Genomic DNA, 27,173 nt, shown 5'->3' with positions numbered 1-27,173 from the left:
CTGTGATCTGTAAATCTAGTGGAGTGTGCTACCCTGTGGCTGTGTCTTGCATCCCAGGCCTTCCCACTAAACAACTCCAGTTTCCCCCTTTAGTTCATTATGATTGATGTAATAGCATAGCACCCTCAGCTCTGATTAAATCATACATAACCCACCACACAGCATAAGCTGGGGAAGGAGCAGTGGCTGATTGTAGGCTGCTATGTGATGGCTGTCTGTCTAGTATGTACACGTTACTAGCCAGTCTGTAAGACGGCCACCAAATGGAATTATTCAGTCCTTTTCTCCTTTTGGGCTTTGTACGCCCAGCTCATTTTCAGTGAACCTGCAAGAACTTGTTTCTGTCTCCTGAATTGGACTGAAATTGACCAGCAGGTTCAAAAATTATTGAAAGCATAGCAGACAACTGGAAAACAAACAAATACAGAAGAACAAATAATAAGAGAAAAAATGATCTTGAAGTAGCAAGTGTACAAATGTCTGCAGTTACTGGTAATGAGTAACAATGTTAGTATAGGAGCATATGGTCTTAAAATAGCTGAGAATAAATTTAGCTAGAAATGAAACAAAGGTTCCTAGCTATACTTGATGTTCTCAAACAATCTTCCTGTAGGAGTAGTGAGAGCAAACCATCTACACCACGTTTCAGTGGAGTTTAATTCATTTATGAATGGGATTATACAGTGTGTCACTGCCTGCAGAAAAGAAATAACAGAAGTACGTCAAGAGTCTGGAAACGTGACTTCTCTAGTCCTGTGTTGCTACCTGCAATCTATGATCCTGTGAAAGCATCCCAGGTCTTTTATACTCCTCCAGAGTTCATGGATGGGTGGCAGTCTGCTTCCCTTATACTATTTCCTGATGATAGCATCTGTTCCTTTGTTGATGAAATCTTTTTAATCTTAGTCAACATCTCTACAGTATGAACTTTACTCCTCAGATGGGCTTTGCTAGAAAGAAGATCTCAGAACAAGTGGCTCTTGCTTTAATATCAGAATGAAGGCAAGTGGGTAGCTAACTCAAGTCATTCTCCTCTTCACTTGTTTTCAAGGCAGATTTGCTGTTTAACTAACTCAACAGAAATACAGAATATACCTTTCAGCACAATTGGTCAATCAACCCGAAACAAGTGTGACAGCAAGAATACTCGGGCTGCCTTGTAGGTAAGCCACCTGCTTATTGATTTTTCCCATCACAGAGGTAGATAAAACCTTCTGCAACACCAGGACTGACTCAGCAATTGTGCTGTAAGATCTGATGTGCCCACAGTGATATTTTACAGCTCCAACTTTGTACATAAAAGATGTCATGTTCTTTGGCATGTGTAGAGAGGTGGACCAAAGCAAAATCCTCTAGGTGGACGGGGAAATCTGGAATTAGAGCTGAATCTATTCTCCACGAATAGAGCAGATCGTGTGGGCAGCTGCATGCTTCTCTGTTCTATTTCTTCATTTTATGTGTATAATTATTCCTGTTCCCAGAAATATCTTGTGTGGAGCTTCAGGCAGCCTTCAAAAGAAGAAGTGCAAAGAAATGGAGGTGTGCAAGACTCTGGTGTCTTTGGTGTCCCAGACTTTCTTACTTTCTTGCATGCCTCACTTTCCCTTTTTGTAGCCAGGAGGGTCAACAAAGGTTTTCAGGAGCTCAGCAGCCTTTTGTCCTATGGCAGCTGTGCATCAGCACAAGGCTCAGCTGTGCCCCTGTCAAAACTGCTCCCTGCAGACATGTTTTGTTCCACTGATGTGCACTCATGCCTGTGCTGGGGCACGGCAAAGATCCGTGGGCATGTCAACAGGTGAGACTTGCCTGATGCCCAGGGGTCATTTGTTTGCCTGTCCTTTGAGGGCTGGAGAGGGTCCTTCGGGCTCAGTCACATCGAGATCCCGGGGGATCCCGTCCGCACAGCGAGGCAGCGAAGCCTCTGACCACCACGCCCCTGAAGAGCCCAGTGAACAGCTTTCACCCCCGGAGGGGCTGAGAGGCAGCACCAGAAGCTGAGAGTGAGTGGTTCTCAGCCGCCAGGCACGCTGGTGAGGAGAGCGCGGAAGAGCAGCTGCTGTTGTTACAGCTCTGCTGCCAGCTCCACTCCTCCTGATGCCATTCCTACCTCCAGGATTTTTCCCTGACTCACAGCATCACCATCCAAAAGTCTCCCTGGAGGAAGGTATCTGCCTACTGGTTTGTCTTTTTATCATTTGCCTCATCCGTGGGAGAACGGAGAAAAAAAGCCATAAGCAATCAGCTTGCCTGTTTCTTTTTCCTGCTTTATTTCCCCTACCTCCGTTCTCTTCCTGTTGTTAAGAGGGTTAAAATCTCCTTTTGGAAGGAGCTTTTCTAGGTACGTGAATGGAGGGCAGTGAATTGGAAGAGGTGAGCAGCTGGCAGAAGATGTGAGAGCTAGAAGGGCCATGCTGTGGGAGTGGTCCCTGCTTTGTGTGCAAGCGAGGCAGTGAGTGTGCAGCCTCCCACACTGGGCGCATCTTTTTTTGGATGCTGTGCTGTTCCCCGTGTGAAATGCTTTTTTGGTTAAAAGAAGAAGAGATGTCTCATCAGGAGCTCACCCAGCGACTGACTACAGTTATCACCCATGTGGGTAAGCATCTTTATCTTTCTACTCACTACATTTGTGTAGATTTGGGGGCTCTTTTCCCTGAGGAGGTGCTGATGCTCTGCATAGGCAGGAAGCTTTTGTGTGACAGTATTACACCTGTGAGTGAAATAGGAATGGACTGCAAAACCCATAGATTTGGGCAATTATATGTTGCTGATGGCTTTGTTTTGTATTCAAGAGTGCAGCTTTCTGAAATGCAGAAATAGTAAGAGCAGGCAGTTCTATCAGTAATCCGATCTGTGTAAAATTCCCAAGCACAGTCCTTGCAGGGAGGTGTTACAGAAAAAAGTGAAAGGATGCTAAAGCAATAGCAGTGCTAATGTGCTTAGCATTTGCTTGTGATGTTGGAATAGCAAACCATTCTCTTTCTGTGTACTGTTGTCAGGAACCTTTTTATTGCTATTGCTATTTCAAGGAAGGTGTTAGGACAGGGTTTCAAAAGCTTTTCTTCATGCTGGGCTTAATTTTCCTGTTTGATAACCTTCAAATGCTAGCAAACACAAGGAAGGCCCAATACTGGTGTTCTTATGCCTCTAAGCTGGCTGCTGAGCAATGGTGGTCAAACTACAAGGAACCACATAACCTGAAGCTAGTAAGACAGTAGAAAATGCTGCAGATTAAAATGTCAACTGATGAATGCTTTTGGAACCTTTCTTTGTTGTACACAATTGAGTTAAATCAGATTATAGCTGCACTGCATCATGTAAAGACAACATTTTTAATTGAATTGCATGGGAGCACATTTTATAGCTGTCAGTTTTTGTAATGGCTTGTGTGCTGTGAATACCAAATCTGTTACACAGGTTCCTAAGTGTCTTTGTCTTTGACTTCGCATAATCTTTATATGAAATGTATGAGTGTGACCAAAATGCAGCTTTCAGAGAATATACAGTTCAGATTTCAGACCAAAATTCATCCTGAGTTTGATGTTACCTGTAGCAGCTGAACTAAGTTTAAGAAAGCAAATGGTAGCTTGCTTAAAGAAATAGCACAAGAGCAGATTTATACTGAATAAAATACTTGAGACCAGGTCCCATTTCTCCAATCTCTACTACACGAATCAGTCTTAGTGGTCCTGACAACCTGTGCAGGTGCTTGGTGTGGGAGTGCTGGTCTGGTATGAAATGTGGAGGTTGGTGGCCCTGCATGTGGCAGGGGGTTGGAGATTCATGATCCATGAGGTCCCTTCCAACCCTGGCCATTCTGTGACTCTGTGATTCTGGGAGAGATTACAATGTGATTTTCAGGAAAACTCAGTGTCAGTGTCTTTGACCCAGAGGTGTCAACCTGAATTGCTTTGCAATTGCACAAATTCAAATGGGCACAAAGTCACATGGAATCATGTTTTTATTATGAAGACTTATGATTATTATTATGATTCAGGGGAGGCACATGTAGTTTGTTTTATTTTTTTATTTCTTAGACAAAAGTATTTCAGTGGAACCAGAAATCTTCTGTTTTTCCTGTTAGACTCAATGCAGATCTCCATCATCCATCCTGAGGACTCTCCTTCATGTCAGAAGGGATTTGTTAGAGATAACACAGCATTATTTTAATATTTAGCAATGCAGGAAATCATTCTGGCTATTAGAAACATCTTAATTAAATTGGGAGTTGTTCCTTGACAGATGAAGATGTTTCTGGGTCATGTGTCTGAGGCTAGAGAATATCATCTGATTTTCTAGTGGTCAACAAGCAGTTCACTCCTAAGGTGGGGGACAAAGACCACAGATCTTCAACATTTTTTAAATTATTTTTTCCATTTCACACTGAGACAAGAACCTACTTTCCCATCTCCAAACAAGTAAGGATAAACCTCACAATCTTCTTAGCCATTCAGAACCTAGAAAGCTGTGAGGACCACACTGCCTTTGGTAGACAGTGCTCATTCCTAATCAAATCACGTAAAAAGAAAAAAACAGTTGTACAAAAATGGAAGCAAGTAGTGATGGAAAAACTGCTGTTGACTGAAGGAAAAAAAATCTTCCAAGCACACTGATGATGCATCTTGTTTATAAATCACACATTGTAGCAGCAGTTGGAGTCTCTGGGAAGTTCAGTAGGAATTTTTAAAGCTCAGAAAAGTGAGGTGTCTCATCCTTAGCAAACCAGGGGGATCCCTTACTGTGAATATTTTATAATTTATTTCTAAAATAATATAATTTGTTTATAAAAATAGTTTCCTATTTTTACAGGGTCTATCATGTACTCCCTTATTATCTCCTGGACTGATGGCATTCAGTCTCTCTAGAACGTAGCCAACATTTGTATGAGAGCACAGCTCTCAGCTCACCTGGTGGCAGGAAGGAGAAAACTTATTCACAAAATTTAGAAAACAAACAAACAAGATCTTTGTGGGATCATTAAAAATGAAAGACTAGATGCATATTTATATTTTAAATACAAACTTTGTGGGATCATTTTTTGACACAGCAGTTTATGTGTAATGTGTCAATAAGATTGTCCCAAGCTAATTGCCGGGGCTCAACTTCTATGTCCTGAGCAGAGGCTTTGATCCCTCCTTAGTTGGCTCGTGTTTGCTAGGAAGTCCACGTGCTTGTTAAAGAGCCTCTTCTCCTGCTAGAGGCTCCATACATACAGGTACCTGCTTAACCCTATTTATAATCAAAGCATTATAGTTACCTACTTTAAAGCTATCTATCTACAATAGCTATATTAACTTCACACTTTTCTGGTGCCACGCACCTTGCAGCACATCTTTACAGTGTCAAACAACGGAGGACCAACAAAATCTCTTTTATAGCCTTGAGCTCCCTCAGACTGTCTGGGATTACTTCAGATTGCCCTGGTGCAGGAAGGTAATGAGGCCAGCACGTGTGTCTAGGTCAGGAGTGATTTGTGAATGCTAGCAGGCTTTCTGCTTGTTATCCCAGATGTAGCACAAAATGTCACCCAATCTTGTTAACAAAACTGCGTCAGGATTCTTTTTTTTTCAGTTTAACCTACTTGTATGAAATTTGATTAGTGGGAGGTGTTGGGGAAATGCTGATCGCTTCTGAAAAACCTGTCATCTAGGGTAGGTGGCAGCTCCTGTAATGGGGAGGGAAGAAGCTTTGCTGAGTGAAGTGCTTGGTGCTGACAGCAGGAGTGTTTGCACGTAGGAATTGTATCACTTGCCCTGCTTGTGAAGCCCACCAGAATATATGGGCACTGACTGCTCATCTGCGCTTGGCAGCTGGTTCCCTGCCTGATGCTGCCTTTGCATGCAGGCAATGTTTGGGCACAGCTACGACACAAACGCTTCCAGTCAGTGCCCCATTTTCCACAGATTTTTATTCTTAAAATGATTTTATAAAATGATGGAGCCCACAGAACAGTCATCCGCTGTCTGAAAATGAAACAACAGAGCTCCTCACTGTTACCAGCAGAGAATATTGCAGTGCAACATGGGCAGAATTTTCTTAGAGGCCATTTGTAACTTCCAAATCAATTGTGAGAGCTCCTCACATCTGCACATGTATCCAGAAAAGCTGTTTGTCAGCATCTCTGGAAGAGGGGGCACTGTTGTGAACTTGCAGAAAGCAGTACACCACGCAAATGACATTATAGTAAAAAGAACATATATTCATGTTAGCTTTCATCTGGTTTTACATGATCTCATTCCCCCAGTCTCCCATTTTATGAACCGAAAAATGAATGTAAGCAATTTGCTAGAGACTAAAAGGGAAGCCAGTGGCAAAACTGGTTTTAAGATGGACATCTCAGGACTTGTACAGTAACTTAGGAGTCTTTTATCCACAATAGATCAATTCCTACCAATTTTGGCTTTACCACCAGCTCTGGGGAGCAATGTAGAATCTCTCTGTATGTGCAGGGAAGCTCTGCTACAATTCGGAACAGGAAGGGAAGGATGACACTGCATCCACTTGACTGCACGGGAGGAATTTAGGTCAGCAGAATGGAATAACCCGGAGCTGGCACTCGTCCAAGGCTGATGGCTTAGCATCACAAGTCACATAATCTGTTTTATGTTACAAAGCCACAAATAATCTAATATGTCACAGCTGAATAGAGCACTGCATTGTTTCTGATCTGCGTCTGTGTACTGGAAGGGCATTCAAAAGAGATTTCTTAAGAAATTACCTTTCAAGGTAGCATATCAGGCAGGCCTTCAGTTTCTCCTGTTCAAAGGTTTAAATCAAGGCCATGGAAATTCCTCTGCCCAAGACAGAAAATTCTTCCCTTTGTCTCAGAGCATTCATGCGTTTAAATAACTATTTCTGAACCACTGGTTCTGCAGCTCTGTCCTACTTGTAATGATCTGGTGAGCACAGGTGACTGGTCTCCTCTATTGAGCTCAGCACACTGGGTTTCTTAACCCAAACATGAGAGGCTGGGGATATGCATCTCCCTGCATAGCAATGAAGCAGTACAATAGAAAACTTGCAGAAATGTGTTTGCTGAATTTGCTTTGGATTTCATGCTAATGAAAATCAGTCATTTGTATTTCCTTTACATTTTCCTTTCCATTAACCTACTTCTATTAAAAAATTGACCTTTGGTTATCGTATAATCCGCACCTTTCTCTCTATGTCCCAAGGAAGCTTTTGAACTGTTGGTAAATTTTGACCACTTCAAAATATGTTGAAGTGAAGAAGGCCATAAAATATTTAGTTGGTAAAAACTGAAAGTGAAAAGAGGGAAATGAAAACTGGTATCAAATTATCTTTGTTAGTTTTCCTGCTTAAAAAAAAAAAAAAAGCTGCATGTTTACATTTTTGTTCCCAGATTGTGGTTATTGGTTTTGTTTCATTTTGTATGGTCGATTCTCTGCAGCTGTTTCACTGGGAACTGTTTAGTAAGGAAGTGTTCAGAAGAGATTTGTTAATAGTGCAGGGATTGTGCCTGAAAGTGGAAATCAAGCATTCACTGAAACCTGTGAAAAATATGCAATTTGTCTGGTGAGCTCTCAAAAATGTCAAATATTACAGTATTCATTTAAAAATCATTTTCAAACCTCATTTGCCAAGGCACAATCAGAAATGAAGACCATAAGTTGTTATAAGTTGGGGATCCAGAGCACTGGTTTGGTAGTCTTTGTCTCAAGCCAAAATATGCATGTGACAGCTTTACCTCATGTCTATGGAGAAAGAAGTGATTAAAGATCTCCCCAGAACCAACAGAAACATAAGTCTACACTAAGACTTCCTCCTCTTCAGAGCAGAACAGCTCAAAATGTATCTTTTTCTGCATTCTGTCTCCTACATTAGTACAAAATTCAAGAGGACGTTAGAAAAATCCTGTAATTTAGACTTGTTACCACTACTTCTCTTACCATGGCATGCTGAAAGCAGAGCCGTGGACCAGAAACTCACAGAACTGAAAGGCTGCTTGCAGGCCTAGCTGTTTTCTCATTTATTGATATCTGCCTTGGTTTCTGCTAGGACAGAATTGTTTTCTTCAGAGTGTCTGGGATGATGCTTTGTTTTGGTTCTAGGAGGAAAATGATGTTGGTAATACACCAGTGTTTACAGTTGCCTGCCAGCAGTGTTGTACAGAGCCAAGGCCATTTGCAGTGAAGGGCCTGAGGAGCTGAGAGGGAACAGAGTTAGGACAGCTGACTTTAACTGGCCAAAGGGATATTCTGTACCATAAGCCACCGAGTGAAAGGAGTTCTGAAGTGGTGGGAGTTCATCTCACTCTCCTCTGCTGCTCAGGGCCTAGCTGGGCATCAGCTGTGGGTTGGTGAGCAATTGCTTGTGCATCACTTGTTATACACATTCATATTATATTATTATCCTTTTCCTTTCCTCTATCTTAGTAAATAGTTTCATCTCAATCCACAAGTCTATCTTTGTTTTTATCAATTCTCTTTCCCCATCCCACTGGGAAGCGGGGGAGTGAGTGAATGGTGTGTAGTGCTCAGCCACCTGCTGGGTTAAACCACAACAATATTCTCATCAAAACTGGCTGTTTAAGCCTGAGCTTTTATTCTTAAACCAGCAAGAGATCAGGATGTTGGGGAGAAAAGGAAATATGAGTAGCAACGATCCACCATCTGCTTGCTGCAGGATTTTCACACCTTCGTATACATTTTTTGATGGCAGTTGTTGGAGACAGTTCAGTAGTAAGCTGGTTGGAACTGAGGTGTGATCCAGTCTGTCAGTCTATAGGTCACTGTCTATTTCAAATGCCTCCATATTAATGATGTTAAATCTAATGTTACAGCAGTCTGCTTCTGCTCCTTTTTTTCCAGACTACCTCAGCAGTGACTTGTATGTATTTAGTTCTTGGAGTGAATGTACTGAGGAGTGTTTGACGTAAATAAATATTTGAAGGAAAGCCAGATGGCTGAATCTGGATTTTGCTGTTAATAACAGTGATGCCCATCATCCTTTCCACAACTATGCATGCCAGGCTCTTGGTTTGTGGCATCCTTAGAAAGCTCTCCTGAGCTCTATAATTGGCTGTTGGTCCCTGCAAAGTGGCTGGGGCTCAAACAAGTTATTAAACGAAACTGTATGTCTGCTGTTGAGGTGAGCCCTTCTGATGGCTTCCTTAAACCCACGTCTGTCTCAGGGCAGTGCTTTGGACAGCATTAGCTGTCTATGGCAAGTCTAATACAGCAGAAAACAGGAACTATCCGCTTTCAGACCAGGTCTTAGCAAATTCTGTGTGGTGGTTTCCTGTAATTAAAATAGTAGTAATATTAATAAGGAAGAATTATCCAGTTTAGGTCACAAGCAGAGGAAAAATGACATACTGCAGCATCAGGGCTGTCTGGAAGGAGATGGCATGGGAGACGTCCCAGGGGAAAGCAAGCATAAGAGGTTTTCTCCTGTGTGAGGTCTCGGGTCAGGCACAATGAAAGCAGCTGGTGCTGACAGAAGTTACCACTTGCCAGAGGGGCAGGCAGTTGTGACCATCTTGCACTGCTTAGTCTCAAGATTAAAAAGCAAATGGAGCCAAAAGGAGTGAGAGAGGAGCCCCTGATCCCATTTCTGTGTCACAGGGAAGCTCAGATGGCCTCAGTGGAAATTAAACTGCTCTGACATCAATTACAATTCCTGGCAGCTTATTAAATACAAAGGTCTTTTTCCATCTCTTGCCTCATCTTTTATTTAATTTCTTTTCTCGCCTTCCATATGGTGCCTGTATCCAAGAGATCCCCTGAAAGGACATCTCCCTGGAGTGAACAGGTTCAGCACTCGTGAAGGTATTTGTATCATCACTCCATCTCAGTGAGAAAGAATAAGCTAAGCAGTTTCATTGCTGTTATTTCCTTCTCCCATTTTTGCACTATGTTGAAAGCCTTTCTTAGCCCCTGAGGAATGACTCAGCATTCAAGCTAGGATGAACCTTTCTGGATGAAGTTTGGATGACTTCATTTTGAGAGTGCAATGTTTGATACCTCATACTGCCTTTTGTTGATCTTTTCCTGTTATTCAGTGATGGTATTGTGTTAAGATAAACCACAAATGTTTTTCAGTGCTGGGGTTGTGTTATGATAAGCCACAAATGTTTTTGTTAATACTAATGTGATGTAGCCCATTGATTGAACCTCTTCTACTTAACTTTAGAGTTCGCAATAGTAACGTCTTGATTCCCCAGGGGGTCAGTGGGTCAGAGACTGAGGGAAATCTGAGTTCTCTACAGAGCTGTCTGCTCCCACTCACTTTAAAAATGCTGGGAAGTGATGTGAAAGGGATAACATGGCACATGGCTCGCTATTAGTTATGCAGCTTTGGTGACTTAGAGTATCCAGTGCAGCAGACATGGCCAGAATTGAAACCTAGGAATATGAGGGAGACAGGGTAAAGAAACTGCCAGCTCTTCCATGCATAGATGGAAAAACAACACTGGTAAATACCTTAAGGGATGTGTAAATCATGGCAGAGAGGGAGATACTGCTCTGAGTTCAGAAATAATCCGAAGAAAAGCTTGTGGGTTTAGGAGAGGAAGGGATGGCGAGGTCCTCTTTGGCAGGTGGACAGACATGAGCTCATTCCAATGTCCCCTGCACAGTACCTTCAAGTCTCTCTGTCATGTAAACACAACATAGATAACAAGAGAATGAAAAGACTCAGCTGCTTTTGAGGAATGATTGAGTTCACATACTGGAAGAGAGCCATGTCCAGTATGTGAACTCAGTCTGGTATAAATCTGATGCAACAGCATTTGCTCAGGAGTGAAATACATCATATTTGTCATTTGCAGAGCACCACTACAGAAGTCTGATGCCTTTCTGGGAAAGAGACCTACAAATAATTCAGCTTTAAAGAATAATACTTTCTCCTGATTTCTATTGTGTGCAATAAAGAGTAAAGCACTGAACTGAAACAGATGGTCTCAAACTGCAGTGGACCCAACTGCAAAGCTGATGTGTTCTGTCTTCTCCTTTTCCAGGCATTGGAGGGGTCTGACAGCACAGAACAATTTCCCAGTTAATGTGGCCAAAATAAAGACAGGCTGCCTGAGTCAAAAATCCACGCTGCCGTGAAACAATTAACTGGTGTATTCACCAGCACAGCATGCACACAGTAGCTCAAAAACAGCTTTGCAGTTGCTGTGCATTGTATCTAGAATATTCTTGAAAATGCACTGCTCTTAAATCACTGCTCTCATGAAGGTCTGAGTCCTCTGGGCAGTTAGGGGCTGAACAAGGCCAGCCAAAGCACTTATTGTCCATTCCCTCATGGAGAAGCGCTGCCATTCATATTGATTTTGTTACCCTACTTGCCTCAAAAAGGGATTGCATCTTTGTTTTGGATTTAGTATATGTGGAGTACTATTTAGTGGTCTTCTGGTATGAGAACACTGGGACTTTTCTTATCCAGTTTCTCAAGGGAACCAGCCCAGCCCTCCCTCACTCCAGCAGAGCTTCCCTGATTTTCAAGCTACATGCATGAACCAGAGGTGGAGCTCTCCAAGGACTCCATTACAGTAAATGCAGGACTGTAATGGAGAATGCCAAGCCGACTCTCTGGAAGCTTAAAAAAAGAATCATAGGTCATTTTGGGGATGTTAGTCCAGCTTTTAATTTTGAAGGTCACTGATTCCTGTGACCTGGATTACTCAAGCATAAGAATAACAGTTAAATTGCTGCAGAAGTTAAAAAAAAAATCCTCTGAAACATTGAAAGGAACTGATGGGAAATGATCTTTCGGCGATATTACAACAGAGGATGTCTGATCCAAAAAGATGCAAAGAGCTTTTTATTCCTGTATGAATGAATGAGGAACTGCTGGCACTCAGCACCCTAGATCACCAAATATTTTTGTCTGAGTGTACTCAGCTGTGACTGACCCAGCTATAGTCCATGCTGCAAACAGCTCTGAGAGGCAGCACAGTGCAGGCACTGCTTTGGTAGCTGAGACTTATGACCTACTGTCAGAATCGCCCTGAGTTAATCTGGGGATCTTGGGTCAATTTCTGTAAGATCTTAAGGAAAAATCATGAGTGCCCCTCATCCCTGAGTGCAGGTGACAATCTCTGTGCTTCCGCTTACCTCCATCTGTGTCATAAAGATCTTGGATGCAGACCAGCAGCTCTTATCCTGAGTCTGTCTGTGCACCCACCCATTCCATCTATAATGTAGACACCCCAATATTACTACAGGAGGGCATTCATAGTATCAATCCATATATTAGCACCATCTGCTGCAGGCTTCATACAAGAAAGGCTGGATCTGCCACTTCTGCAGTGCAGGCTGTTGCCTATGGCAACGAGATATGAAGGGGCTGCAAACCATTTTGCTATTGCTTTCTGTACATGACTGGGAGCTGTGATTTCAAATTTCCCTGAAGCAATGAATTCTCTACAGCTGGCCCTGGCCATAAAAGCAGTTATCTGCAGTTCTAATCCATATGTGTAAGCCAAAGAATGCCAGTGTACAGCATTTTGGTCTGCTGGCAATAGCTGCTAACAGGATGTGACTCTCCTTGTTCAGTGCATGATTCAATCTCCTGAGATTTTACAGGAGTTACTCCCAGTTGATGCTGGAGAATCAATTCAAGATGCCTGGAATATGGAGAGGTGAGGAAAATCTGAAATGACAAGTGGTGTCTCAGTACTTCGGGGGAGTGATTATTGCCTTTAAATTCTGGGATCTTTGAGGTACCAGTCATATTGAGTAGGTCGCTCTGAAAGTAATGCCTCCCATTTATTTCCATGGAAGCTCTAACGGATACAAAGAGCACTGTAATACTATTTGACAGAGCACATTCTCAGCTATTTTTCAACATAGTCACCACCATTACCTATGTATTTTTTGCCAGCCATGAGCCTGCACACGCTGCTCATAAAAATCTGCATGGCCATCTGGAATGTGGCATGTCTTTCACGTTGCTGTCACTGCTGCTGAAAATGCACCACCCACTGCCTCACTGTACTCACATTCACTGTTTGGTCTCCATAAACATTCTGCTTGTGTCGATGAATGTCAATGGGTGCCATTTTTTCCATGTGGAGTAATTCAGTGACACACCTTTGCTTCATATACTCTTCTGTGTCAGACACCATTTGGTCAGACTGCCCCTCTGCTGCCATCAGTCACACGGCAATGACACGTAATGGGATACTGGTGGAAAGGTTCAGCCTCTACTGCCATAGCACCAACACCAACCTCTGATATTGTGGGACAACACAATAACATCGGAGGCACTACTTTCAGAGCGGCCTTGTATAATTTTTGTATGTAGCAGATGATCCCTCTGCTACTGGCCTGCTGGTACTGGTATCTCCGGTACCATCTTCTGGTGTGGATTCCATGTGCTAAAAGGATTGCTGTGACTAGAATTAGTGTCAGGAGAGTTTGCTTCTTGTTGTCAGTCAATAATCCTTCATGTAACAAAGGAGATACTATAAATATTTCCCTCCTTTGAGTTTGAAGTTCACTGTTACCCATTATGTTTTTGGTTTAGAGATCTCTAAAGCCAAGGCTTCATTTAATTGCTGAGCTGATCAGTACTGGTGTTTGCAGCATAAAAGCCAAAGCTAATGACATACATAGAAATCCTACTGATCTTGCAATATTCAGATAAAAGATTATTTCAAACAGAAATAGCTACGAGTCTTAGTATGACCCTGAGCTCAAATCGGTGAATAACTAATCAGAAAGCTCTCAGCAATTACATGCCAGTAATTGGTGTAGGAAGGTTACCAGAAAAAAACTGGTTCATCCTTATTATGGTGATTAGCTCACTCAGCACTGGTGTGATTTATTTTTTTAAGATTCAAAGCTGCCATTTCAGAAGTCTCATATATTTACACCATTATCAGTGTTCAGCATCTTGTCCCCTTCCACACTGGATCAGTAGAGGATTCACAGTGGACTCACAGTTTGGTTGGAGGTAAAGTTTTTGGTCCTTATTTTTGTAGTTCAGAAATATCCTGCCTTCTGGCTTTGTTTTCAGATAGGGGAGAATGCAGTTTCAGCACTATGCAATCGTCACCCTGGATCTCGTTGAATTATGCTCTGATTATACAGCAGAGCCATGTGCATAGTTGCATCTTGATTGAGAAAAAGCAAGCAGCCAAGTGCACTTTGAGGAACAGGATTGTTTGGACTGGAGTTATGAGGAATCTGTCAGAGTTTTTCAGTGCCCATTCTGCCATAGCTTCTCCAACACCAGTTCTGTAACAGGCCGTGCTCTGCTGGTCCTGCTCCCCTTTCAGAGCTGGTGTGCTGCCATCATGCAAGGTCTCCAGGCCAGCCATAGGAAGGGAAGGTTGAAAGGACCAGTGGTCCCTGCCACCTCCTCTGTCCAAGAGGAACCACAGCAGGGCTGCTGCCTGAGGTGTGGTGGGGGGTATCTCAGAAAGACAGCTGTGCTGGAGTAGCCTTGTCCACACCCAGTGGAGAGGGCAGCAGGGAGGGTATGTCAGTGCCATTTTGTGCTACAACTTCTGTTGTCAGAAGTCCCTAAGGAACATGGTCAAATTTTGTCTTCCTTTCTCAGAGCAGCTGAAAGGCAGAGTGTTATTGAGTCTGGCAGAGGAGTGAGGCCGAACACCTCTGCCCAGCTCAGCCTTCTCCAGATTTACTGGCACTGCTGGTTTGGTACCCAGGAATTGCTTTCTGTTGGTAGAGACCCAACCTGCGAGATTCATGGGCTGAACCCCATCGCTGCCTCTTTTGTGCAGGGACCACTAGAGGGCACAGCACAGTGTGACCGCATCCCTCTGTGCACAAGCCCTGGAGGAGCAAGGCCATCTCACTATTCACGGTGCAGTAGCATCAAGATCCAGATTACCTGCATGGCACAAATTTAAAGGAGGAACCAGTCTTCAAAGAAAAAAAAAGCTGATATTGGCACAGATGTGTGGAAAGTGGGGGTACACAGGTTCTTTATTTAAACTTCATCTGACCTGGAGTAGACTGGAGAAGCATATAGCTTCTTTTTAAAAGTTACACATGCATAACATTATTTCTAACAATCAAAGTTGAAATTTTACATATAAGTTATTTTCTAACTCAACTGTGAGCACATATTTTAATTTCTAAAAAATATAAGTAAGAAACTAATCTCATGGCTACTTTTCTTTAGCAAAGGTACTGATTTGTTGTTATAGTAACATACCATAAATACAAATAATCCTAACATAATCATAAAGAATCCTATTATAAACAATGCCAACGTAAACATAAATGTAACCATTATTGTAAACCACAATGTAAACATTATGTTTAGATTTATTTATGTTTACATTGGGATCATTTACATTTATGCTGGCATTGATAAAGTTTATATTAGGATTGTTTATTTGCATTCTTTATATTTGTGTTATGATTGTTATGATGCTTATTAAAGAACCCAAATACAAACATGGGCGATCCTAGCATAAACAAACATGACATAATAATAACATAAACATGACATAAACATCAACGAACATCCTCAGGTGAGGATGCTCTGTCACTGAAGGCTGGTTAGTGCAGTCAGTGTTCTGACTGCATGCTGCTTCCAGTTAGAAAATACTTTCTCAAAATAGCCCACAAGCTCTAAAATATTTGCCATATCTGCTATAGGTGCTGAATGTGGGATCAGTAATTGTGCCTGCATTTTAAAGTACTTTTGTGTTTTGTTTTTATTGCAATGAATTAGCTCATTCTTATCAGTTTGTTTAGCTTCCTTCGCTATCAGACCTGCAGCATCTGAAACAGTGTGTAATAGTAATTAGCCTGACATGAGCAGCAACTGCAAAGCCTTAATGAGCAAGATGCTATTTTATAATGCAGCGTTGAAAAGATGAGGATATCTACAAATAATATCAAATTAAGTCAGAAAACACTCCAGTGTTGCAACCAAGAGATAAATATTTCCTGTTATGTCCCCACTTATCTTCCAGCTTTACTGCAGTAATTGCAATTGAACTTAGACCACAGGAATACCTTGGGCTTCAGCTCCCAGCTGAACATTTTTTTCTTTGTTATTTGTATTGGGATTTTGAAGCTCATTGGTGGGTTCTTATAATGCTTCTGTTACAAGTTAAAAAAATATTGCTTTATTTTTTATACTTTTGATAATTGCTGTTCTTGAACCAAGTATATTTAAAATAAAAGACAGACAAGGAAATATTGTGCAGAATTATGTGAATTTATGCTACAAAAGAGCAAGAAAAGTGATTTCACTGGCATCAGAATACTACTAATAGAGGACCGACTGCTTTGAGCTGCTTCCATACCGTTTTGTTCCTGTTTCTTTATGCAGAACTTCTTTAATTTAAAGATTCCCTGTTAGCATATACTAACTCAAAGGGATCTCAAGCAAGTGGGAGATATGTACCTATCTACATTTAGCACATTCTTCTCTCAATTTTTACTTTTGTGCTGTGAAAATTTAGGCAAAATGATTCCTGCTGCTTTTGCTGCCCTCGGGCCTTCTTCAAATGGTTCTCAGGTGCATTACTAAATGAATCTGAAAAAACACATATGTTCTTATGGTGTCTCGCTGTATGGGCAATTAAGTGGGAGGTGTTCCATTTCATGAGAGTAGCAACTTCTCTGTGGTACCAAAGGGCTCAGTGGAGAATCTCTTGGGAAGTACAGAGCCCTACCTAAAGTCATATCCCATGAAGTGGGCTTATGCCTGCTGGGATTTGGGTCCACAAGCAGATGTGTGATTTAGATACATTTTATTAAGTTAATCTGGGCTGATCAGCAGAAAGTATTTGCAGTGGGGTTTTCTGGCAGACTAAACAGTCATTTCTTATCTCATCAGAGTACAGCACTGCTCAGCTTTAGGCAATTTAAGTGCATAGTGCTGTTGAAGTCAAAAGCACTGTGTTTAATTTACATTAAGCGAAGGTCTAACCCTGAGCAGGCAGGCTTCAGCATGTCCCAGAGTGCGAATGGTGGTGTCCTGCTATCAGGACTATGGTGCTGGGTTGGTGGGAAAGGCCTTTGTCCACTGCCTCTTGTAAGACAAATTATCTCACGCAGCTGTACGCTGCTCTGCTTCTGAAACTATTAGACCTCTTTTGCACTGCGCAGCCCTACCTGCCTGTTAGCAGATCAGGTTCCCAGACCCTGCCTGGTTTTGACAAAGGATCGATACTCTTGGGTTCTTGTAAATGCTGTGAAAATCTTGTAAGAAGGCAGCTCATTAGTTTGCACTACTATTAGACATTACAGAATCAAGATAAAGTAAGGCACTGAAAACCAATGTTTGTGCTGGTTAGAAGACAGGGCAAAAGATCTGGAAGTGTGGTTGTATGTGATGGAGCAGCATCTCTTTCGTGCTGTGCTCTGTGCTTTGTGTGGCATTCTGGACGTGGCAGGTAAATGGAGTGCTCTTGCCACCAATGCACATACTGACAGGTTATCCATTCTTGGTGTTGCTAAGGGGGAATAACTGTTTTGACTGACACAGTTTGTATCTATTTATCTTCAGTTTCCTTGAAGGACGCAAGCATTGCCCTAGGGATGTGGAAGGAGTGTGTTTGATGTGTATCTGCCAGCGGGGAAAACCCAATCAGTCAAAGCCGTGGTGTTCGGGATATAGATAGGAGTTCCTTTCTCCCTGTGGACTGCTCAGGTAACTGAGTGAACCTCAGTGCACACACATGCAGACAGGAGAAGGTCAATTGTCCCTCGTGTCCAATATCTCACCCTATGTAGTTGCTGATGTTGAGTGTTTGAGAGACAGCAATAAAACGTTGGACACTCCTTCACTGTACTTCGTAATGTGAGAAGCTGTTTCTTTCATTTCAGCTAATGCTTGGCATGTGTCCAAAAGCCTTCAGTATCAACAGCCCTTGTGATTCTTAAAGATCCTATTTTTATATCTGTGTCTTTTTGGTTTCAATTTATCTGCTTTAAGTCATGATTTACAACAGCAAAAAATAAAGTGCTGCTTCAGTTAGGGAACGTGCACAGCTATTCCTCGGGCAAGGAAACAATCCTGGTGGCCTTAGCTGAATGGATCCAGCAGCTGTTCTACACTGCTGGTGCTCCAATTCTTGACTTTTGGAAGGAAAAAGGTGAAGAGGGAAAGAAAGGGGAACAGTGCAGTGCTCTGGATGCTGGCAAGAATCAGGGTTGCTGTCACAATGGAGCTGAGTCAGCGTGCCTGTGGCAGAGTACAGGGAGGAGAAAAGCTTGTTCCTTTCTTAATGCTCAGAGAATTTCTCTTCCAGCATCCTCGCTATTGCTGGAAGGCAATGGCACAAAGGCTGTGCCTGTGCATTTACTCTGATGGTGTGTGCTGTACTGATGGCAAGGTGACCATTATGTTCGGGGTCAGAAAACCAGGATGTTAACCCAGTGGGTACAGCTTTGGCATTATTTGTGGATTTGGGTTTCTTATATGATGGTAAAGGGAATTTGACTGACCTAGGATGTCTGTGTGAGTCTAGCTTTAAGATGGCAACCAAGTTTTTTGGCAAGGCTGTCTTACGATCTTAGCTATGTCCACTCCAGGTTTGACAGCTCGCATTGAAGACTTTGAGGGAATTGGCTCTGGATCTGGATCGATTGGAGGCTCGTGCTGGAGGACCTTTCCCAGAGAGGCAGAACCATGGCAAAAACTGTGAAGTCAGAAGGGCAAGGAGGGAGAGTAGGACACTAAAGTATGGCACAGCAGTAGGGCACGGCTGTAGGGCACAGAAATAGGGCTTGGTGCAGTAGCTGGTGGGGCAGTTTGTGCAGGGATGGTATGCACTGTCTGGATGGAGATCAGCGGTGAAAGGTTAAGTACTGGTACCATTGCTCTTTAATATCTCCATCAATGGCACTGACAAGTTGGTTGTGGTTTGTTTGTTTGTTTAAATTAAGGCAAGGATAGGGAAGCACTGGCACACGTTGCCCAGAGATGTGGTGGATGCCCCATTCCTGGAGACACTCAAGGTGAGGCTGGAGCAGGCACTGGGTACTTGATGGAGCTGTAGGTGTTGCTGTTCACTGCAGGAGGTTGGGCAAGATGACCTTTAATGGTCCTTTCCAGTTCAAATGATTCTATGGGAATAAATTTGCTCCAGCAGTGACAGAGTTCTTATTTCCTACTGTTGAGGTGACCAGAAATGTTTTCCTCATCAGTTAGGAAGTCACTTTAAGCAGATCAGTGTAATGAGATTCTGAAGCCATATGGCACTGGAATTAGTACCTCCTCGTGCAGTCACTGCGTGCTGCCACTGCAATAGTGCTCTGTGCTAAAAGTAATTCTACCAGCAGAGATCCTTCTTCCACTTGTTCTGTTAACTCCTTGGGATTTGAAACAATGCCTTAAAAAAAAAAAAAGACAGGAAGGAAGGATTTCTAGTTTTTTATCATTTGGAATAAAATAAATGGAAACTAATAGAAAACACCAGTTTCCTATCTGAACAGATAAATGGATGTTGCCTGTAACTGCACTGAGTTTGTACTCTGAAAATCAGTTTTTAGGCTGCTGAAATGACTTTTGGTTTCATCAGATTCACGATCTGGATGGTGAGGAAGGCAGAAAGGCCACTGAGGTACACATGAAACAAACAGTGCTTCAGCGTGGCTAACAAACAGCACAGTTCAAACTTCAAATAAAACATCACAGGAAAGTCTGAAGCAGGGATTTTTGGCAACGAAATATGGATTTTTTTTTCTTATCTTCCATGCAGATCAATCTAAATGGCAGCAATGGATTTAGATTCTTTCTTTCTCAGCCTTGCAGTATACTGTGCATGCATGATGGGAGCTGCTGGTCTCCATGAATAAGTTAAGTATCACGATGCTGATTGAATTTTTTTGTAGGGTGACTTTGTAGGGTGTGCTGTGGCTGCCTCAGTGCCTCACATAGCAGAGACAGACTTCCATCCTTCCTTTCCCTGGCCCATAAATATAGTTCCCAAACTCACTTTGCATGAAGAGATAAGAATTGAGGTCCTTTGGGACCCACCAGTATTGAGATCCATTGCATTTGTTGCTTGTTTCATGGTTATAGTGTTACCAACCGTTGGAGCGCTGCCTCGTGGTGCAGAAGCATGTTATTTCATTAGAAAAGACAAGGGATTTAAACCCACTTAACTGATTTTACTTTAAATTTCTGGCTGTCCTTTGTACACACAAGAAGGTGAAGGTGTTTGCTGTCATTACTGTATCCCTATAAAAAGAAAAGGCTCAAATTCCAAGATGAATGGGTATTTCTGACAAAACTAGAAAGCAGTGCAATTCCTCAGACTTTCTGCTAATGTCAACTGAATATATCTGGGATTCCTTCCTGTTTTTGATGAAACTCTTACACTATTTACTTGCTTTTTCATTGCTAGCCCAACCCAGACACTGTTGCTAAGCAATCCTGTCAGTTCATGAGCAGAAAATATCCTCTTTCTTATTGTTTTCAACCACGTTGCTGTGGTTGTCTGGAGCAGCAGGGAAGTAACTCCCCTCCATTCTGTGACAATCTCTGGAAACATTCCTGCTTCTCTTCTGTATCTGTTCCCTCCACTGTGCTCTTCTGTGTTTACAGAGCAATAAGTTCCTTTCAGTCAGGCTGATACCTTTTTATCTAAAGAAAGAAAATGTTGAAAACATCAATTATGAATGTTGAGTACATGTTTGGTAACATGCTACATAAAAGCTTTCCTGGTTACCACAGCAGCTCCTGGGCAGACACATCTGGTGCAGAAGGTAATTGTTTGTGTCTTAGGAAACAGTGCAGCATACTTGAAATAAACTCAGATGAGACTAAATGTATTTCTGTCCATCCATCCTACCCCTTACACCTCTGTTCTTGGTCCCTTTGTGCTCTGTAGCTGAATGCTTGGCAGGCAGAGGTTTGGCAGATTGAAGGGCAACCGAATTTATGGTATGCAGTGAACCCTGGGTGGGATGGGGGGGAGCACAAGTCTTTAACGGCAGGAATCTCTTTTATAGCTTTCTATCACCAAAAGGAAAGGGTTAGGAAGCTCAAATGGCTCACTGTGGCAGGGAAGCACTGGAACTGGTAGGAAAGAAGTAGGGTTGAGTTAATACTTCTGTGCTTCAGCCACCAGGCATTCTTGCTTGTCCATGTAGTTATTTGTCATGTTAGTAGCAGCATCGTGTAAGGCTTGTGTTTTTTTTCTCCTGTGCATCTTTGTCCCCTCTCTTTCATTCTCTGATTTGTGTTTGTTTGCTCCTTTTCTCCTGTTTCTAGGACTCAGCTGTGATCTGAGATGGCCACAAGCTGAACAACGCTGGCTGTAGCTATGAAAAGTGCCAGCAGGTGATAGTGACTGAGGCAGAGAAAAAAGCCTCTCCTCTTCGCATATAAGATCCTTGCAGCAAGCTTGTTCTGTGCTCGGGTCCCTGCATTTGAGCTCTGGTTGCAGGTTGGCCCTGAATTATTAGGTTCTTGCTGTATTCTTTGCACTGTCACCAATACTGGTCTTGTGCCCATCTGTGCATTTCCTATGCAGTTCCTCCCCTCCAGCAAAGGTTCCTTTTTATTTTGCCACATCAGGATTGAACATTCTCTCTGCACTCAGTTTCCCAATTACTAGTTTCTTCACCAGGTTACCTGATCAGTAAGTTTTCATGATGGGAATAGTTATGAGTGGGGGAAAAAATCTCAAATATCCAGCACCTTCAAAGAGATTTTAAAATATATATCCCAATTTCCAAATATGAGTGTCAAACTTCTGTTAAAGGAGCAAAGTTTGGGTGGGGGTTGTCCAATTAACAGTGTATACCTGCTAGCAATACTTTTCTTCTGTTCTCTATTTGCTACTCTGTGCATTTAGATTATCAGATCTTATGAGCAGGGACTGTGCACAGCAGCAGAGGGCTTTTCTGTACGGTTGCAGCTTCCCAGCACCACTGCCAGACATATGAGTAATTGGCTGAGCAGCTCTGCAGAGCAGTCTCCTTGCTGTCCAAGCTGAAACACAGAAGTCAAAAAATCCCAGTGTTAATCATGAGGAATCATAGAATCAAAAGCCTTGAAGACAGCGAAAGTCATGAAGAAAAATATTTTCGTAGAGAAAAAATTTTGGACAAATTTGGTGTGTTTTTTAAGGTGCATCCTGTGATCCTGCAACGTGCTTCTGAGATCCTTTCTTCTCATCGCAGCTTGTAGGATAGCTTTAAATTAATGATAAGGAAGCCATTCAGGGCACTGGCTGTGTTGAGGTTCACAGCTTTCATTCTGAATGAGAGAATAAAGTAAACTGATATTGAAAGCAAGGAGGGAGAAACAAACACAGTCAGTAAGCCTATAAAAGTCTTAGCCAATTGCAATGGCGAACATCCTGCTGGCGAGGGTGACCTTGAATGAACTACGTGGGATAAAGTCACCAGCCTGGACTGGCTGCTGAAGAACCAGGCTGGATTCCAGTGAACAGAGAGCAGATTCCTGACAAGAGTCTCCTGAGCTCTGGCAATGACTTCCCGGTGTCAGAAATGTGGACAACAGGTGCCCAGGAATTTACCTTTCACTGCTGTTCGGATAACAGAGGGAGAAATGAAATCTTATCATGATTTCATAGGAGGATGCATTAGACTGGAGTGTATGGCAAAGAAAGGTATGTGCAGCATCTTTAAAAGTAATAGCATCTTCTCTTAGTGGTAGCTGCACTGCATTCCTAGGAGATTTACAAAAGGTGCTTGTTTTTCTAATTTATTTTATTTTATTTATTTTTCTTTTTAGAAGCCAGTGTTGAATAATTCAAAGACAACTGGCTGAGCTGGATATTAACTCTGGTATGACTGTATCATTTGGCTTGACTGGATATGTTTGGGATATCTGCAGTGATTTTGGGCAAAAGAGGGTTAAAAGGAATGCTCAACTCATTCTGAATAAATGTTTATTTAACACTTGGGTGTTAGGCACTGAGTTTTCTGTAGTGTGTCTGGAGCAGGTATTTGTTGTGCATGTGAAATACCCCTTTGAAATTCACTTGAGGAGATGTGGCAGTGGGTCTCATGAGCCAGCTGACCCTGTCACACTGCTTCTCAATCACTGTGTAGAAGGTCCGTATCTTTGTGAGTCTGTACCAGCACAGAAAGCCAGACTGTCAGCTTGTGCCCTGTACGATTTGCACTGCGCACAGGGAAGTATTGTGTGCTGAGTGAGTTCCTAGTGCTGGTGTCCTGGCAGTGTGTGTTAATCGCACGTTAACTCTGAAGTGGAATAACGTTAGTTTAAATCTATGCTGTTGACTGTTTCATCATCTCTTAAGACTGCTGAATCATTGAGCATTTTTTTTTTTCTGTTTGTTGTCATTAAAGAGCCCTTTGCTATCATTGCTCTATTTACTTGGATAACTACTTCCCAAACCTGAATCCAGAAGTATATAACATGTTCAGTGTGTGACAAAAAGATCCTCAAAAGCATGCATTGTGATTGTGCTTTCAATTATTGTTGCATTACTATAATTTAGTTAGCTCTTCTGCAAAACTCTGGTTTCAAAATGGTCATGGGCTGAAGCTGCAGCCTGTTTTAGTTCTTCCTTGATCATTACTGTTTGGAAATCCATGTATCTGAGAGTTGTGTTCAATCTGAGAAATCGAGACCATTCTGCAGAAAAATAGATGGGCCAGAAGCAGGTGATCTGCAGGCAACTACTGCTTACAGCAAACTGGGGTTTGCAAATGCTTTCTTTAGTAGGGCTCTAATGCACAATGCCAGGGTTTGAAAACTGCAAAGCCATCCCATTGTACCTCTGTTTCTGTTGGCCATTTACCCGTGCTGATTTTTGGGCTTGGAGCCTACCTACACATTGTTGTATTTGGCTGACTTTTCACTAACACTGATGTTTCCAGTTGCACTCTTTGTAACGAGATATTCTGAGTTTACAGTGTAGAATGACAAAAATGCCTGGTATTTAAGCAGATGAACAGAATTCCTCTGCCTTTCTCTCCAGTCGTTAATCAGGTCTTTCCAGGTAGCTTACGGAGTGTGCAACTACTGGAGGCAGAATGCAGGCATCTGCTGTTCTTTCTGCTCCTGTAAGTAGTAGAAAGGGAGAGACACTGGTTTTGCCATGGTTACTGTTCCCAGGGAAACACCTTCCCTGCCTAATATGTTGAGAGATGACCTGGCATGGTGTCATGGGCAGAAATTCTTTGGAAAATTATTTTCTGCTAGGAAACGGGCTATGAGTCAACTCAGTCTGAGCATGTTTCCATTTGGTGAGGCAGAAAAAAGTATTTTCTGCTTTGTTTTAAATTCTACCACAAGGGCCATACGAAGGGATGAAGTTATGTTGTTGTTAGTAACTGAATGCCTTCAGCTGCATCTATTAGAGCTGTGTGAGCTGTGAAAATAAATTGGTGACAACCAGTTGCATGTATTGACCGTGCCTGCCCCGTCTTGCTAGTCTGCTGCTAGCAAAGCCTTGTTTGCAAGCTCTAGGGTTGCATACGTGCCTTTTTCTGAGGTTGGCTCTGTTTGAACACAGTGACAATGCAGTGTAACAGATCTCCATGGCATGTTCTAACTTACTCTCACTTGGAAATGCCCTTTCTAAATGCAGAGATCCAGCTGAGCTGTTATCTAGCACTAATTGGCTGGTGCTTACTCAGTACTACTTCTGGCATTCTGAAATACAAAGCATTTTTCACATACAATCCACATCTGTGAAGTCCTGTAAATACTGTCAGGTAATTGGATCTATTATACTAAATATCACAGTGAGAGGAGATGGAAGACAGAGGCAACTACAGCAGAAGCAGAGGCTACTTGGGTGCAGTGAGGCCTGCAGCAGCAGAGTCCTTTCCTGTGGACACAGCTGAGTGCCTCAGTTCTGCTGGCTTGAGCCTTACAAGGTCGGAACATTTTTTTCTGCCCACAGCTTGAGCACATGAGAAGGATGTAATACCATTTCTCTGGAATGATAATTGTGAGTTTCTGATGCCATGGCATTTGCTGAAGAGAAAGTAGATTTTATTTTTCTGTCTAATCTATTAACTACTAATAGATCAATCTCCTGTGGCCATGTCTTATTTCAGACCATATTCATCCTAGTGGATCCAGAATTAAATCCCTTCTGTGTACTTAGCTCTCTACATGTATGCTGTTCTCTGGGTTTAATATCTGTGGCAGATGCAGATACAGCTGATCAGCAATGCCAGTAGCAGGCAGTGCTGGGCTGGGCTAACTCAGTATCTGGATCATGAGACTTCAAGGCTTCCTTTGAATCATTGTGATTTATTTTGATGAGTGATTGAAAGTATGGTTGTAGTCACCTGTTTGTATAGAGGTGAAAATAGGGAATGCTTTTAAAAACACAGACAAATCAGCTGAAGGGAAGTGATAAGTGCTCAGTCCTGCCTTGCTTGCCATACAATGTAAGAAAAAGGGAAAAGGAGCCATGCCAGGGCAGGATATTGTAGTAAGAGTTGGCTTTCATGTTCTAAAGTCCCTTTGCACATTTGGTATAACAACAAGCACTGTTGTGAGCTTCAGTACGTAACCCAGAGACTCCGTGGGTCTGCAGTGTGCAGGTGTGATACCTGAAAACCAGGGAGAAGGAGTCCTCAGAAAGACAGACAAGAACTGTGGCAGGGACTCCAGTCCAGAGGTGACCCTTCTTGTAGTGCTCTTGACTCCATATGAGATCTTGAAACTGAAAGCACAGGATAGCCTCTCATCATGAAATACATCATTCACGGACAGAGGCTCCTGTCTTGTCAACAGTGACATGACTATTCATGTCACCCAGCTGCTGATTAACATCTTTTATGCATTAGGATATCTCTTGCCAAAATTGTCCCCTCTGTCCCCAGATGCCCTTTGTTTGACTTGCATTGTGTTTCTCGAATCCTCCAATAGCTCACAAGGGACCACAAAGCTAAATGGGCTTGATGTTGAGCTTTGGTTGATTGGGCCACGTTTCTATGTGCTCTCAAGCCTGAGGCTCCACATGGACTATTTATTTTCAGCTTAATAAATGTGTGATTTTAAACTGTGCTTGAGGCTGGTGGCTTCATAAAACTGGGCAATGAATCTGCAGACGCTGAGGAATACGCAGTTCATTACTGAGACTATTCAGGATTTTGCAGATGTTGCAAAAAACAGGCAGGATCCTCTTTGTCAGTAATTTGGAGACCTGTCTCTTGTGCTGACATCACATTTCTGATTTTGTCCTTCCCTAGGACAGAAGAATATTGCAGTTACGACTGTCCAGCAATCATGGGCACTTGCTCTGTCCCACTCCTGTGTCTCTGTTACTGCAGCAATTGAAAAGCAGCTCTTCAGATCTGTCTGTTCAGGAAGGAAAAGGGACTGACATATTGGAAATCTGAAGGGCAGATGAGGATTTAGACAGAAAATGGCTTCTTTGGCTCTGCCTGAAGTATGAAATCCCATCTGAATGAGGCCAGGCTGAAATTTCTTGTGCATTTTGGAGCACCTCTTCTTTCAGTAGTGAAATAAATGAGAAACACCTTCCTTTCCCACATGGCTGCCTTTTTCTCAAAGGCACTGATTACTGGGAAAAGAGACTGAGCTTGGATCACATGAAGACTGAAATGTGCAGTGTAAAGGGAAGGTATTTCAAAACTCATTCAGATCCAGTTGCAGTGTCTCCTCATGCATTGGGAAGAATTTTATTTTATTTTTATTTTTTTGCTTTATTTGTATTTTATATTTATTATTCTCTGATATAAAATGCTACCTAGGGAAACTGGGATATTTCCTTTTTTTTTCTTTCTTTTTTTTTTCTTCCACTCAGCTCACGTTGTGAAGGAAATAACTGAAATATTCTGGTTTCCACTGGGATTTCTGTACCGAAGATCCTTATCTGAGATGCTTTTGTCTCTCTTCACCTCTTCCCACTGAGATGCAAGCTGCTTTGCAGCTATTGAACAGTACCGAATGCTGCTCACCTAGTCAAAAAGAGTCCAGAAAATGGTAATGAAAACAGAGAGGGCGCAGTCTGATTTCCATTTAAAAGTTCTGAGAAATAAATGCTGTGAAGAAGATCAAGAGAACAAATTCTCAAAGGGCAAGTTATACTAGAGACCTTCTGGGTGTTTGTTTCCTCATTCCTTCTGGGATACCAGAACAAGAAACAACTCAGAAAAAAATGGAAAAGCATTAAACAAGGATAGACAGATTGCTGTAATTTGTAATGTTTTGTTAACGTGCAGAATTTGGTACTGCAAGGTGATCGCTCAGTTTGTTTGGAAGACTTCAGGGAAAAGCGG

The 27,173-nt window shown here is 42.3% G+C and overlaps 1 protein-coding gene across 10 annotated transcripts in view; it reads left to right on the top strand.

The window, feature by feature from the left end:
* The first annotated feature begins 2,056 nt into the window (after positions 1-2,056).
* The window catches only part of LOC125697360 (guanine nucleotide exchange factor DBS-like), a 141,720-nt gene continuing 116,603 nt past the window's right edge, over positions 2,057-27,173 (top strand). For 7 of the 10 annotated variants that reach the window (XM_048954436.1, XM_048954446.1, XM_048954445.1 and 4 more), the window contains exon 1: positions 21,851-22,546. In XM_048954436.1, the coding sequence (XP_048810393.1) occupies positions 22,405-22,546 (142 nt within the window). In that variant the 5' untranslated portion in view covers positions 21,851-22,404. Of the gene's footprint in view, positions 2,594-21,850; positions 22,547-27,173 lie in introns of those variants that run through there. The other 3 variants (XM_048954440.1, XM_048954439.1, XM_048954447.1) reach the window with 3 other exon arrangements.

Source organism: Lagopus muta, chromosome 9, assembly GCF_023343835.1.
Source record: "Lagopus muta isolate bLagMut1 chromosome 9, bLagMut1 primary, whole genome shotgun sequence".
NCBI lineage: Eukaryota > Metazoa > Chordata > Aves > Galliformes > Phasianidae > Lagopus > Lagopus muta.
The sequence above is the reverse complement of the archived record's forward strand: the minus strand, read 5'-3'. Positions and strand labels throughout refer to the sequence as shown.